Source organism: Astatotilapia calliptera, chromosome 22 (genome assembly GCF_900246225.1).
Source record: "Astatotilapia calliptera chromosome 22, fAstCal1.2, whole genome shotgun sequence".
Classification (NCBI taxonomy): Eukaryota; Metazoa; Chordata; class Actinopteri; order Cichliformes; family Cichlidae; genus Astatotilapia; species Astatotilapia calliptera.
The window spans coordinates 13,488,911-13,504,800 of NC_039322.1; the positions used below are offsets into that span (position 1 = coordinate 13,488,911).

General features: G+C 38.7%; 1 protein-coding gene across 1 annotated transcript in view; it reads right to left on the reverse strand.

The window, feature by feature from the left end:
- Nucleotides 1–15,890, reverse strand: part of dennd3a (DENN/MADD domain containing 3a) — a 28,365-nt gene that overhangs the window by 11,873 nt on the left and 602 nt on the right. Inside the window, exons 2-19 of the mRNA XM_026156295.1 lie at nucleotides 10,958–11,056; nucleotides 10,293–10,448; nucleotides 8,540–8,675; nucleotides 8,116–8,231; nucleotides 7,892–8,022; nucleotides 7,672–7,783; nucleotides 7,450–7,569; nucleotides 7,265–7,363; nucleotides 7,061–7,180; nucleotides 6,475–6,590; nucleotides 5,341–5,496; nucleotides 5,119–5,215; nucleotides 4,922–5,025; nucleotides 3,277–3,476; nucleotides 3,039–3,198; nucleotides 2,683–2,839; nucleotides 1,948–2,170; nucleotides 246–325 (exon numbers count right to left, since the gene is read on the reverse strand). Of these exons, the coding sequence (XP_026012080.1) occupies nucleotides 246–325; nucleotides 1,948–2,170; nucleotides 2,683–2,839; nucleotides 3,039–3,198; nucleotides 3,277–3,476; nucleotides 4,922–5,025; nucleotides 5,119–5,215; nucleotides 5,341–5,496; nucleotides 6,475–6,590; nucleotides 7,061–7,180; nucleotides 7,265–7,363; nucleotides 7,450–7,569; nucleotides 7,672–7,783; nucleotides 7,892–8,022; nucleotides 8,116–8,231; nucleotides 8,540–8,675; nucleotides 10,293–10,448; nucleotides 10,958–11,038 (2,364 nt within the window). The 5' untranslated portion in view covers nucleotides 11,039–11,056. The remainder of the gene's footprint in view (nucleotides 1–245; nucleotides 326–1,947; nucleotides 2,171–2,682; nucleotides 2,840–3,038; nucleotides 3,199–3,276; nucleotides 3,477–4,921; nucleotides 5,026–5,118; nucleotides 5,216–5,340; nucleotides 5,497–6,474; nucleotides 6,591–7,060; nucleotides 7,181–7,264; nucleotides 7,364–7,449; nucleotides 7,570–7,671; nucleotides 7,784–7,891; nucleotides 8,023–8,115; nucleotides 8,232–8,539; nucleotides 8,676–10,292; nucleotides 10,449–10,957; nucleotides 11,057–15,890) is intronic.

Here is a 15,890-nt window from a genome sequence, read left to right on the forward strand (position 1 = left end):
TTAATCTCAGAATTTTGAGTTACCACCTCATAGATCTGAGAAAATAATTAAAAATAATTGTAATTATTTGAATTTCAAGGAAATAAACTGAAATTTTAACTTAAAGAATGGCACTTTTTCCCCATTTGCAGAAACAAAACTTAATAGTAGGTTTATAATTTAAATTATAATCTACACAGAACCGCAAATCACTGTTAATTCTCCCATCGTAATTTGTTTAAAGTAGTGTAAAGTACAGTACAGACCTCTTGTGCCTCAGCCTCAGTCTCCTTCCAGATGGTGTAAAAAACCTTGAACAAATCTGGACTGACCTGCTTCTGATGACCTGCATCAAACAAACACACACTTTCAAAACAACTGAAGAGAGTTTGTGGATAGTAGGTCTGATATATAAGTATCAGACCTACTTGGTCTGAAACAGTTTAAAACCTCATTTTAAACATCATTTAATAAAAATAATAAGTCTTTAAGTTGTCATAAACCCAGAATTGTGTCACAAACTGTCGCATCTGTAACCGGAAGGTCGCCGGTTCGATCCCTGGGCTCTCTGTCCTGGTCGTTGTGTCCTTGGGCAAGACACTTTACCCTACCGCCTACTGGTGTTGGCCAGAGGGGCCGATGGCGCGATATGGCAGCCTCGCTTCTGTCAGTCTGCCCCAGGGCAGCTGTGGCTACAACTGTAGCTTGCCATCACCAGTGTGTGAATGAATAGTGGTATTATAAAGCGCTTTGGGTGCCTTGAAAAGCGCTATATAAATCCAATCCATTATTATTATTATTATTATTATTATTATAAACAGGCATCTGCTTACTCTCTGAGTCAGCTCTGTTTCTCTTTCCAAGCATGCCTGCAGAGTGAGCGACTGCAAGTTGCAATCCCTACTGTTCTCCAACAATGGCCACATACAGTGCATCACCTCTGTGCACCCCCACACCCAACCAACCACCCAGAGAGATACGAAACTATGTTCTCACCCACTGAATCACACACAGTCACCGCCTGACTGCCTTTTTCATTTAACATCAACGCTTTCGTAACATGTTCTAAAATTACTACATAACCATGTGTTATGTTGTAGTCATTTTTATATAAACACCACTTTTTTAAGTGACTATACAACAGGAACTTATAATAGAAAACAGTAATTATAATACATTTACAATGCAAAAGGAGATCCAAATCCTGTTGATGTGACTCTGAATCTTATCCTTCGCAGTGAAAGTAGAAAGGAAAACCTGACATTAGCCTGTCACAACCTCCAACAGGATGTTATGACAGAAAAAAAAAAAAAAGAAGAAAGAAAGAAAGAAGGCATTTTCCAAAATCCCAGTGTGCAGGCAAAGATAAGTTCTCACTGTAAGCTTCCTTCCTTCTTTTCCAATCACATATGTTTTAGTGACACTCTTTCCCAAATTATTATTACTACTGGAACTGAAAATCTTTACTACACACGCCAAAGCTTTAATATCTAAAACCAACACAAGAAAAATCTTAGCCAACATGAAAGTTGTCAGATCAGGGACTGTGGAACTACTTGCACCTTGTGAACTGATGCTTCTTTTACTGAAAAAGTCACCTCTGTTCTGACTGAGAACACCTCGAGTATGTGCAAAAAGTAAACAGCAAATAAAAAGAGGTCATAGGGCAACGACTGCCCAGTGAAGCTCTGGTTATGCCTTGAAAGCTGCACAGCAAATCCTTCAAGAAAGAGTGAGGTAATGTTTAACCCGAAGAATAAATATTTGCTTGGAAAAAGAGAGGAAGAAGGACAAGGACACAGGAAATATCCTGTGAGTGTGTGCATGTGTGATTTACCAATTCTGACATGCTTTAGTGAGAGAGTACAAAGCAGGCTCCGCCCCCCCGAAAATTATGTGTAATTCAAATAAAAAACCTGAGACTTCTCACAGCTTTTAGGGTAATTGGTCAAATAAATAAGTACCTACCTACAGTTAGAGCATCAAAGAGTCTCTGAATAGTTCCTTGGTCTTTAACAATGCCAGACTCCTGGACACATTTCACAAACTCCTCAAGCTGCATGTATTTTGTCGGCAGCTGGAATCTCTTTATGGCGCCTTCCTCGTGCCCGTTTCCACGGCCCGCACATTCCCGCTCCTGGTCCCTTTTGACCCGACTGATAAGCCGTTTGAGTTCTGCCTTTCTATCCGCCTGTCGGGAGATTTCAACATTATGGCAGAGGCCTTTGTTTGTTTATTTAACTGTCAGTAAGATTACACACAAACAACTAAGATGGACTTCATTTAGACTAGAAGGTGAGGCGGAAGCAGTGGACTTGCCCTTTTTTGCACCGAAAGTCATTATTGTTAAAATAATCTGCAATCACCTACTTATCCTGTGATGAGAAACTGAGTTGCTGACATGATATTTGATGCTGTCAACACCTCACAATCTTACTGAGGGTAGTTTGTAAAGAAAGAAGAAAACTATGGTTACTTAAACACAAGTATATTGTGTTTAAGTAAATCACTTTCACTTTTCCTTAACTGGGACTGACCAATATCAGGTGTCATCTTCCTGCAGACTGTTCTGGGACTGATGACTGAAACACAAGTATATTGTGTTTAAGTGGCTAAAGATGTAATTAACTAAGATGGTTCTAGGCAACAGGGTTTATATCTGCAGGGAGAGTAAAACACACAGTCATGACAACCTGAACTGACCTGTAAACGTTCAGACTCTGGCAGGGAGTCCACTAAAGACTTAACCATCTGAGAGGGAAAAATATCAGAGTCTGTCTTGTACAGACTCTGAAAGTCCTCTAATGCATCAAGACGCCTGTTGGACACAGTGTTGACCAAACCACGCAGATAATGGTACCTGAACAGAGAAATAGATGAGATGGTTAGGGATCTGACACTATATAAGGTTCAGATATTGTTAAAATGACTTAAATAGAGACATCCATCCATCCATCCAAAAATTAATACAATTTATTGAAGAAACGTGAACCTATTTCCTTGTACATTTTTATAAATTTCTACTTTATATGAGATTTCAGGTTTCTTCGTTCTCGTACCTGGCCAGTAGAGCAGACTCTTCCGGTGGTGTAGCATTAATAGCTTTCCCCAGTGAAGCAATCATGTCAGAATAATAGTTTTGGACATAGTGGTAGGCCAGCGGAGGAGGGAATTCTGGAAGACGGAAAACTTTCACTGCTTTCTTGGGGGACTTTAAACCTGAAGGGAGACAAACAAAATTAGAAACTGATTGCTACTTGGCTAAATCACTTTCACTTTTCCTTAACTGGGACTGACCAATATCAGGTGTCATCTTCCTGCAGACTGTTCTGGGACTGATGACGGGTAAAGTTTCACTGACAGACTGCACCAGATTTGGCAGGCTGGCTCCCAGCCTTTTGCTCAGCTTGTTGTCAGGGCTGCCGTATGTTCTGTAGCCAGACCTGGATAGCTCAGACATGGGAGGACGCCGGGGAGACTCCGTCATTCCACGATTCCTGAATAGAAAAATGATTGAGGCACAGATTGTGTTTTCTTTATGGTTGGTGATGACAGCAAGCAGGTGAAAGTAATTGAATCAGACAAATCTATTTATTTACAGAGGATAACGTGCATTTTTAACATGTCATTTATGACTGTAAAATCTCTATAAACAAATACCTGAATGCAAAAAAAGTCTGAGTTTTACTGACCAATCATGCTTCAGCTGGCTTTGGTTGCATACTATGTGCAAAACAGCAAAAAAGGACTGCATTTGCTAAAAATCTATTCTGACATAGCTGTCAATCATATTCTATGTATTTGTCTTTTATGGTGTTTTATTTTCTATTTATATGAATTTGCAAATTATGACCAAGGACAGAAGAGGAATTTTTGGCCAACAAATCTGTTGCCTGCACTGGAAGCTTGTTATCCCCAGAGGCCAAGTCAGCAAACTAGCTGACATGTTATGCGATGACAGTAAAAACATCTCCAAAGCAAAGTATTCTAATGAAAATCCTGATTTAATGTCAATTGCAACCAGCACTGGAACAAATGCATGACCGCAACAAAAGTCATTCAATCTGGTTATTCATTATGAGTTTCATGAGTCATGAGCACCTTAGCTCTAACTTCTCGTTCCTAACCTTTGTGCGCTTGTTTTGTTAAATGATTATATTTTTAGGGCAGCAAGTAAGAACCATTTAATCTCTTTTTTAATTTATTATATATTATAACCCCAAATGCACACCTTATAGTCAAAACCCCAAGCAGATTTATATAAGACTTACATTGTCTGACCAAGACAAGAAGTCAGTGAAATGTAATTTACTGAAATAAATGATCAGTATTACCATGTAAGATGACATTCACTATTGTTTTATATCAATTTTGTGGTCCTTTTGACCAGTTTCAAAAATTTGTATGATTTGACTGATCCTCATTCAAAGAGAGTGGTGAAGTGCTGAAATACTTTAAAACAGTCTTTACTTATAGTGATTTATTTTCCCCCCTCTGGCACAAAAAGCTAAATAAATTACTAAAAAGCACTACATACACAGGGTATTCATACACTGGTATCTGCACAAAATTTTACAGCATGTGGGTCACTTTAGCAGTTAAAAAATGCAAAAATCTACATTTTACAAACTCACCCAGAGTCACTCCCCCCCAAAACCACAATTAATGATATTAATAATGTACTGCCAAAACAGCTGCTGCTCGTTTAACAGGTAGAGCAGCTCTGAGATAATCTTGGATTCAGTTTCAGCCTCTGTATGTTGCAAGGAGTACAGACAGGAAAATGCTGAGTAATGACTCACAAGTAAATTACACTAAGACAGTGGACACCTGCTGTACCTGTTTGAGAGCTACCACCTGAGATTGTTTGACGAAACGTGTAATGTTGGAACTGATTAACATTCACACTGAAACCAATGATGACATCATGCTCTTATCATACTTGTGCATGAGATTACGTGTGTTCTGCTCCATCCGGCTGAAGGTGTCCCATTTCCTGTTTAGCCGGTCACGCAGGAATGAGTGGAAGATGTGAGTTTCTAATACCTGAGATAGCAACAAAGAGAACCGCGTAAGAGCAGTTAGCGTTTTTGTGTTTACCAGTGGGCGCTTTTTTAGTTTGTAGAGGTGGGAGTGTACCTTCTTGTAAAACAACTGGTCTGCTGGCTCCCTCGTTCTCAGAAATTCCTCGCTGTTAAAAACCCTGTGTTCATGGCTTAGGAAGTCCTGCACCCCACTGACAAAACCATCCATATACATGGAATTGAAGCAAAGAAAGAGAGGGAGAGTGATAAAATGATTTTAAATATACTCAGTTTGTAATAGTAATCATTTATTTCTATGACATTTGCAAAGCTGTACCTGAAGATGTTGACCACCAATTCTAGGGCGATATTTTGTATCTGTGTGTTGAGCCGTCTCTGCCAGTCTCTGCGTTGAGATCGCAGAGCATTAGCATCGGTTCCAGCTGCAAGATGGCACAGCTCCAGGTCAAAATGAAGCTGCAGACTCTCTGCCCTGCAAACAGACACAGACATACACACATCCCAAATATGTATTTAAAAAAAAAAAAAAAAGGACTTCATTTAAAAATTCACTGCCTTTGTAATTTGATTTAGGCAGTTTTTAGGGCAGCAGTTGTAACATTTAGTTCAAAAGCTGGTGTGATTCGAGCTGAAAGAGTTGCATGCCAAACCTCAGTTTGAACATATATGCTTCTCTCTATAAACAGACGTGTTATGCTCATTTTTAGCTAGGGTGACCAGATGTTGCTGTTTATGTTGGACTGCACAGAATTTTTATTTCGTGTCTGTCCCACATTTTGACTGATTCTGCAGAACAAGCACTTTTGTAAAGGGAAGGCTTTTTGTTATAATCAGAAAAATGTTAACAAGCCTAATGCATACTCATTAGGATAAAAAGCTTGTATCTACTTAGCAAGAGACTTTGAAATAAAATATATTTATCCTGTTCTTACTAAATGACAAGCCACCAACATGTAGAATTTATTGTATTGTATTTTAAGTTAAATATACCTCTTAGCATTATTGATGTGTTCCACTTTGTCCCACACAAATTTCTGTATATTTAGTTTGTTGGGATCTGGTCACTCCATTTCCAACTCCATATTCTTATTTTAGAGCAGCTTAACATTCTCAACAGGCCCTTTTTCATCTTATACTGTCCATCTGCCTGAAATAAATGGTTTCAACTGCCGTTCCTTAAAGGCCTCTTTCTCTACTTTCTTCTGATTGGCTGCCCCCTGGCCAACGCTTCCTGTTCAGTGGCAACCTGATGTCAGCTTGACACAACTGTCAGAAACAAAATCTTGGCTCACAGGGATTGTGTTGACATTTGCGGATCTAACTTACTGAAATCTAATAAGAGCACCAACACTATAAGAGTACACAAAATAAGTAAAAGCATAATAGTTCCTTTTATTGTCACAGTATCTATTAAGCAGTCTACTTTTACATTGAGGCACATGTTTGTTACCTTGATGTAAAGCTCTCAGCTGCAACCAGAGGGATAGCAGGCAGGTCGACTGTTTCGCACCACGATGTCTGAATGCTGCCATCATCGATGTTCACCAGAATGAGGTCTTCTGTCTCCTATTCCCACAAATGAGCACAAACAGACGCATATATTGTAGGTACAATAGGTACAGTAGAGTACAATCCAGCCTAACAGAAGATCTCAGTCTGACAAACAGACTGCCTCTGTAGAATATGTGGACTCAGCTTGAATAAAGACGAATACAGATGAGAACAAACAGCTATTGTTGGATGCTGTATGTGAGCTCAACTGAGACAATTTACAAAGAAAATTGTAATTTATTATTTATTTTCTTCAATGCACATCTAGTAATTACTGTAAAGGTTATTATAAGCTTAAGCTAAAATCCCCAAATATTTAAAACACCACTTCCTTAGATAAGAAAGGTTTCCACGATCTATCTGTTGTCAGCAAGGAAGGAAACCAAGAGTGTACTCCCTCATTATGGTTTTAAAAAAAAAAAAAAGCACACGTAGACACAAAAAGCCTAATGTTTAAACGCTGATAACGACAGCATTGTACTTACTGCAGCAACCTCTTCAAAATGACTGATGTGACAGCCCATGAGAAAGGCAGTGGGAGCCATTATGAAGTCCAACATTCCTCTCGCCAAGACGGGAACATAAGGCTGCTGCCAGGACAGAGGCTGAAAGAGAAAACACGGCTAAAATATTTAGGAATGAAAAATAAGTCAATATGGGCACTTTAACACGATGTTCTTTACACTAACCTGGAGGTACAACAGCAGACACTCTGCAACAAGAGTGAGTCTGGCCCAGTCACAGGAGAACAAGACCAGTCGCTGCTCTTGGAGAAGGTAGGACAACACCTGAAGAGTGAAAAAATACTTAGGATCTCATATTTTCTGCTTATATTTAAAGGCTAAATGCAATACCACGCTGCCATATGCAGTACCTGGAGCAATATGGTGTGAGTAAAACAGAGGAAAGGCAGATGCAGGTCGATGTCAACAACAGGACTGTCCTGATCCTCTCTTGATGGAAGATATATTTGAAGAGGACGAAGACTGAAAGACTAACAAAGAGAAGAATTTTACTATAAAGATCTATCAGAGCTGTCTGACACAAAGACAATAAGGTGGAGTTATCTGATGGAGAACGAAAAGTTTTTCCTGACCACATGCAGCTGTCCAGGAGGGGGTAACGGCACGAGGGACAGCTTGGCTGAAAACTCCTTCACTGTCTCCTCAAAATCTGCTTGTCTTGCAGTATGCAGCTGGACCAGGAGACTGAGCATGTGCAGGCAGGAGGCCAAATGAAAGATTAATTTAAATGCACAAAGTAAAACACAACCAAGGTCAAGGTTATTTATCAACTGTATGTTCAAAAGAAGTTACCATGACAGGCAGTCTTTCAGGGCATTGTAGTAGGGGAACTTGGAGATGATACACACAGCAAAGGGTGCGTAGAAACGTGCTTTAGTTGAGCTTCCCCTGTGACCGTTCTGGAAGACGCCTTCCTGACAGGACTGACACAAAAGGAAGCCAATGAGTAATACTGATTGTCTGCACTGATTAGTCCTAGCATGTCCTTCTATTAAATTGAGAGTATGCATTTGTACCAGCACAGCTCTGTAGTACTGCACAACGACTCCATGGGTTCGGTTCCCAAACATGTCAGTAAAAACCAGGAAGTGATAACTGTCTTGTTTCTGCTCACTGGCTAGCTCAAGACCACCTAGATGAAAAAAAAAGATATTTTAAGATTATGCCATACAACAAAATGCACAGATGCTCGTTAATTTAATCCTACTGTCAGTGTCTCCAAGAGACAAAGTAAGACTTAACTAGAGAAAGAAAGAAGAATACCTGGCATTAGTAAAACCATATCAGTCTAGATACAGTCATTGCCTAAGAATAGATTACTCAAGCAACAGACTGGATTATTATGTAATTCTGTATTTATTATGAGTGTGTGCAGCAGTGCTATTCAGCTTAATCCTCAGTAATGTTTGGTTTGTCACAATGGAAATTTACACAGAATACCTGGGAAGCATAGCTCTGGTAAAGCAATAAGATCCAAATCTTTTGGAACACTGATGTCTTCTGTTGCTGATGACACTTCAGCGCGATTGGCTGCTTCTCCATTAGACAGAGTCTCTGCAGCACGATCTCTCCTCTTCTGCAAAAAGGAAAATGCATGAGCAAGAAACTCTTTTGCAAGAGTGCCCTGGGCCCAGACATGCAGCATTAACCTGGAAGAACATTCAAGCATTGCAAAGAAGGGCCCTGCCCAGGGCTGAACCCAGGACTTCTTGCTGTGAAGGAATTGAGCCACTGTTCTGCAGATAGTCTGTTTTTTCGTTTACTCTATAATACTAATAATAACACAGGACAACAAAGATTTTGCTACTGGGAATAAAACATGTTATTTACATGAAATGCAGTGCGCTGATTCCAAATCTGAAGTCAAAATTCACCTAGGACGTCTAAATCTTAAGTTAAAGGTCAAGTACAGTTTGGCCACTACATGGTAAATAAGCACGCGTTTGTAACACATTATGCAGCAGCGTGTTCCTGCAGGGTCAGCAGTTGCTAAGCCTCTATATAATGCAAGATTGGCCAAGAGCAAGCTTATAGTTTACAGAACTGTTTTCTTATTTTGCTAGCAAGTCTATTAGTGTGTTTTATCCTAAAGATGAGTAGGTGGAGCTGCGTTAACCATCCAGACAATCTTTGCTATATTTGTGCTAAATACCCCCCATGCAATCAGAGTAACGAAAAGCTTTCTGTTCCTAATGCTCATGCTGTGGGAATGAAAGAGACACATGAGTCAATGGAAGAGCACACTGTTTGCCAATACAATGTGCTACATGCATCACTGGTTGATCCACTAAAAGTGTAACTTCCACCACTTCACATTAAACTGGGCCTAATACTTTGACATGCCAATTGATGGTAATGGAAATGGCCTCCAGTATCTGAAGGATAGGTTTGGAAAAAATTCCTGAGCTGTTGGAATTTTTGACATCTGCAAAATGATGCGTTCAGCTCCAAACTGAACATGCTTGAACTTTCTGCTTGGGATGCATTTCTGCTAGTTGTGTAAAACTTTCTTGGCAACCATCGGGTTGAAAACTATGTTGAACTTGTAAGCAACATGTTAGCAGCGTATCAGCAACTCGACTGCCAAATGTCACTCAAAATGCATTTTTTGCATTCTCATCTGGATTTTTTCAGTCCAAATATGGGTGATGTAAGTGATGAACATGGAGAGAACAATCCAACAAGGATATTGACACCATGGAGACAAGATATCAAGACAGCTTCAACCCCAACATGATGGGCAATTACTGCTGGTTTCTGCAGTGGTCAAGTGGAGACTCTCACAACCGCAAAAGCAAGTGCCTAAAGCACTTTTGAACAGTGCATGTGCATTGCATAAAGACTCAAGTGAACTTATTATTTACACGTTTGTTAATGTGAACAAGTTTTTGTAATCTCTCACAGTTTTGAAGAAAAATGTAGTTATGTACAGTGACTGTATAACAAATATAAAATCAGTTTCTTGTGTCTGTATGAATAGCTAATGATATCGTGTATAACTTCAGAACCTGACATCCTAGGCTAAATCCAACTACAGATTTGGACTCAGCACAGTAGTATGCTTTAGTATAAGTAGTATAAGTGTCTTTAGTTTAAGACACATGAAATACCGCAAGCAGCAGACAATTTGTTTTTCTGTGATCCTGTGTAATATAATAATAATAATAATAATAATAATAATAATGATGCATACTTTCTTAATGAAGCTCCTCCTCCTCTGGACACGGCTGAAAGCTGGAGCAATCACCTGGCTTGAATTGGTCTCTTTGGAAACAAAAGGCGGGGCATGGACCTGCAGTACCTCAGCTTCCAACAGTGGGAGTCCATTTAACTTACCCTGTTGTTGGAGCTGCAATGAAGTTTGTCATGTTTATATTTTCAGTCATGTTTTAGAGACCATACATATAAAACAATACAGAGGATTTATTTTGCCCTTACACGTACTATAACCTACGGTTGTAAACTCTTTGAAATTAATAAGTATGACTGATTAAGAAGCATTATGGCATACATGATATTATTTCTATACATCAGACTTTTGATTAGCCAAACAGTTCATAACGCACCCAATTCTACTTGAAATGAATCATGCTCTTCATGTTGTGGACATAAATGTTCACAGGTATTGTGATTTAAAGGCTGACCTACATAAAAGCAAAAATCTGCTCCTTCTAGAGTTACAATCCACAAGTATCGAAAAGAGCTTTTGTTTGCAGGAAGGATTCAGATAGCCCAGAAATATGTCGGATTTTTTGTTTTTATTCTTTGTGTGCCTGTTTTTGCTTCAACAGCATGGTCACACTTTTTATCCGTCTTTTGACTGACTTTGATTGACAGACTATCTGTCTGCATACATACCTGGTGTATATCTCGAAGCTTATCACTGTGGGCTCCAACCACTACACATGCCTCAAGCAGTCCAGATGGGAGCTCCGCCATCACATCCAAGCACTCAAACTGCCAAAAAGACACACAGTGTGTATTTAGATGAGATAAGAGCTTTTTTCTACAACTAAAATTTATACTGAGATAGCTTTCCCTGCAATTTTTGTAGTAGTATTAACACATCAGGCAACGTGTCAAGTCAGTGAAACATATATTTTAAAACAATGCTTATTTAGGTATTCCACTCACAGTAGGTATCACTGTTTCTGGACTGAATCTGCAGATGAGTTACCGTGTTATGATGTCACACAACGAAACATGATTTTATTGAGGGTAAATGCATCAGTAGCCCTTACTGTAGTGACAGAGAACTAGCAGGTGCAGTTGTTTAGAAGTTTGCATTCATGCCCATGATGAGTATATGTAATGGTAATTTTGGGCTTTCTTTAAACCTTTTTTTCAGGTTGGAATGATTGTACAGTGTACATCTTTCATGGCTTAAAAAAAAAAAGAGTTAGGTGCACATGTTTTAATTAATTTTGGATTTTCTCCAATTCAGCAACTACTAAAGGGATTTGTTTGACAGCACTCATTGGACTGACCAATACTCAGAACAATGGGAAAGTCCAAGAAACTCAGTGATGATCTGAGAAGGAGAATTGTAAGTTTACACAAGCTGGGAAGGTGTCTTGGAGCCATTTCTAAAAAAAAAAAAAACCTGCAGATTTCAATGTCATCAGTCCAAACAGCTGTATGCAAGTTATTTGGATGTGTGAACACTTTGCCAAACTCCAGAAGAAGACCCAAACTGGTTAGAATGTTCATGACCAACCCAAAAACCACCTAGGCTCAAGCCTGCCATGACCTGGAAACTGCCTGGAACACCACCAAATGCTTTCTGGAGAAAGGTTTAATAGTCAGATGAGACAAAGATTGATTTGGATTCAGTGATAAGAGGTTTGATCTGAGGCGTAAAAGTGAGGCTTTAAAACCTAAGAACACCGTACCAGCTGTCTAGCATGGTGGTAGTAGTATCATGCGGTGGGGCTGTTTTGTTGACAGTAATACTATTACGCTACACAAAGTTGTTGGAATAATAAAGGAGGTGGGAGTGTATGTGTTTATTTGAGCCTGTATGTAAAATTTTGACCTGGTGTTTGTGGATTGCATACCCAATTCTTGTTTTTTTAATCCTCTACAATCATTCAAACCTAGAAAAACAACAGTTCAAAGCAATCAAAGTCCAAAATTCCTGCAACATTCATGCAGATGATGAGTAAATGTAAACTTCTGACCCCAACTGTAAATCTGACTACAGTGAAGAGGTGAAGCAGCTGTGGTGACGGTTCAACAATTTTAACCATGACTAATAAAATTCTCAAACCAAATGCTGTCTATATCGGAGTTTGAGTTTCACTTTGCGTAAAGAAACTAGGTTTTGATTAATCAAATTTGTAAAATTAAGCATCAGCTAAATAAAAACCACAAGATTTGTCAGAGCATAGACAAAATCCTTCACCACAACTTCCTCAGGATGCATGCTGTCACACATGCACACAGCATTGCATTCATCTGGACTATGTGATGCAAAAAGGATATTTAAAAAATCGAAATCGCACAAACAGCAGATGTTAGAGTTTGATCACTGATGCAGTAAACCAGTTTTGTCATTAACATCAAAAATTCCTGTAAGCAAACCTTTTTTTAAAAAAACGTTTTTGCCTGACATATCGCCACATTTGATTCCATCTGTAGTGGCTAAAGAAAAGTCACAGCATTAGTTTTTAAACTTGATGATTCTCAGCAATTGTGGATACATTAAAAAAAAAAAGAAAAAAAATAGATGCTCTTACAGTTCTTTTTTCACAAAACATGCTGATCCTAGAATTTCTTTGGTAAATTCATGATATTAAACGCTGAACTGAAGCTGGACATTTATATTATTTACATTATTTGTGGTTACTTTTAGAGGTTTTTATTCTTTCAGTTTTTTCAGTTTTTCAGAATGATGCTTCTGGACATTCCTGCTGTTATCATTACTTTACGCATTCGTCTTGGACTTGAAAATGACTTTCAAAAAAAAATAATAATAATAATTCTCAATTACAATTTCGTTCTATTGGGATTAAGCTTTCTACTGAAACCTCTGGAGATCTACTTTTGGTGGTCCATACCCTGGGAGGTGTGACGGGCAGTAGTAGCAATAATTATAGTATCATCTACTGATATTTTTGTGGTACAACTTATCATATTTGCTAAGCCCTGCATTAAAGTTGAATTAAAGCAGCATATATTCATTTTTATGACTAAAAATGTCATGTTAAAAAAAGTATTGCACACGTTTTACTTTCCTTTACTGTAAAACACCAATATATGTCATTCACAAATTGTCACTAGTTGTCTTTTGATGTGATATTTTGTTTGTTAGTGTGTGCTTAAATACGCAACACTACAGGACTGTTTTTTATGTATTAAATGCGTTTCAACTAGCACATCCTGGGATTTAGATTTATTGGTGTATGTGTCTCAAACAGCAAATTCTGATTAGATTTTATGGTGAGAAAGAGGAGTTAGAGTATCGAGCCTTTATCCTTAAAGGTTTTTGAGTTTAAACATTAACATTAAAATTATTGTGGCGGATTTCAATGTATGAAAGAAAAGTCTAAAAGCAGGAGGCCAGGCCTTTTATTAAAAAAAACATACATAAATATCTAAAAAGCACTTGATATATGAAGCTACAATTTCACAGAATATATTACAGAATATGTAAAAAAGTGTTTGACCCTTTCCTGCTTTTCAATTTTTTTTGGGGGGGGGGGGGGGGGGGGGGGTATGTTTGTCACACTTAAATGTTATAGATCATCAAACAAATTTAAATGCAGTTAATGCAGTTTCTAAATGAAGGGATTTTTTTAGTAAAGGGGGAAAAAAATCTAATCTACATGAGCCCGTGTGAAAAGTGATGTTATAACACAAATTAACTGTGGTGTATCAAATTTTTGGAAAGCTGAGTTCAATTTCTCTAGCCACACCCAGGCCTGATTACTGCCACACATGTCTCAATAAGGAAATCACTTAAATCGGACCTGCCTGACAAAGTGGAGTAGACCAAGAGATCATCAAAACCCAGACATCATGTCGCAATCCAAGGAAATTCAGGAACAAATGAGAAACAAAATAACTGAGATCTCTCAGTCTGGAAAAGGTTAAAAAGCCATTTTGAAAGCTGTGGAACTCCAGTGAACCACAGTGAGAGCCATTATCCACAAATGGCAAAAACATGGAAGAGTGATGAACCTTCCCAGGAGTGGCAAAAATCGCTAAAATGACCCCAAGAGCACAGCGATAACTCATCTAAGAGGTCACAAAAGACCCCAAAACAACATCCAAAGAACTGCAGGCCTCACTCGTCTTAGATAAGGTCAGTGTTCATGTCTGTGAAGGTTCTCAGTCATCCAGGTCATCGTAGTCAAAGGAGCTTGCAAAGAAAAGCGTCTGGACTTCTTTAAGTTACTGTAACTTAAAGAAGTCCAGACGCTTTTCTTTGCAAGCTCCTGTGACGTCAGTGTTCATGACTCCAACATATGAAAGAGACTGGGCAGAAATGGCCTGCATGGCAGAGCTCCAAGAGAAAAAACACTGCTGAGCAAAAGTGTTTAAAGTTTGATGATTTGAGATGAAACAACACCTTTGTTCAGGTATCATCAAAATACAATGCCAATTAAAGTCCTTTTGAGTAAACTTACCAAGCTACCATCAGACTGCCTATGTACCAGTGTCAGAATAAACATCTGACTTCCATTAGTTGCAGCTCCAGGCTGAACCCAATGACCTATACCCTATTACATTTTCCTCTTTTTCCTCAACCTCCTGCCTACATTATGTACTCCAACATACCTCTAGCACCCTCCTAGCTTTTCTCTTTCCTTTATTTTTATTTCTGTCCTTTTGTCTCGTCATCTTCTATTCTTTCTTAAACTTCGACACACTTGCGTGCAATCCTTTCTCAGGCCATTCCAGCCTCTGACTAACCACCCTGCTGTGTCAAGGAAAAAAAGCACATAGTTAACTCACTTATTCCCCTGAAAACCCCTAATTTAGCCAACCTCATGTTGGGGGGTTGTGTTTATTTGTATACTATTAAACAGTTTTTGAACTATGTTACACATACATGCACCATCAAAGACTTAATAAAATTCAGATGCAGTGAAACCACCATTTAAACAAACTGGGACAGCTTAACCATTAGTTTACCCACAAGTAACAGTATTTAAACTTGACTAGGGTGTGCAGCTTAAGGAGGTAACGCCATGCTGTGAGAGGCAGCCATCCAGAGGCTGTCCACCATCTGTAACAAACAAGTTTGTCGTCATATCTGTCTGAGAGGAAGCCGCTTTGATGCAGCCAGTGGCAATTTCAGCCGTGCTTTAAATGTATTTTATGGAACTGAAAAGAAATATGGAAGAAGACGGTTTGGAAAATGGAAGTGGTTAAAACAAATGTTGCTCTTACAGAGTAATGAAAGCAGTTTTAGGAATTCCTGTCTCATTTCTCCACCATATGATAGTTCCTTTCCTAAAAGACAAACTTCTGAAATATAACTTGCCATTTAGATAAACAAAGCCTCCTTTTAGTAGTGACTGTGCTGGAAGGCGGCTCTCAATTTTTCTCATAGCTATTAACACCCACCAGTGGAAAATAAAAGTAGGTTTTAGATCCCAGGAAAATCCAAAATCATGGGAAGACTGGTTAAACTTCTTAGATAGTTTAGATAGGACACAAGAAGTGAGTAACCTGTTAAAAAGGGTGGCATGCCCCTTTAATGTGCACGAAAGACCCCTAAAAACCCTCTGATGACTTTAAACAGTAAAATAAATAAATGAAGGCAAGCAGTAGGGAGTAAAGT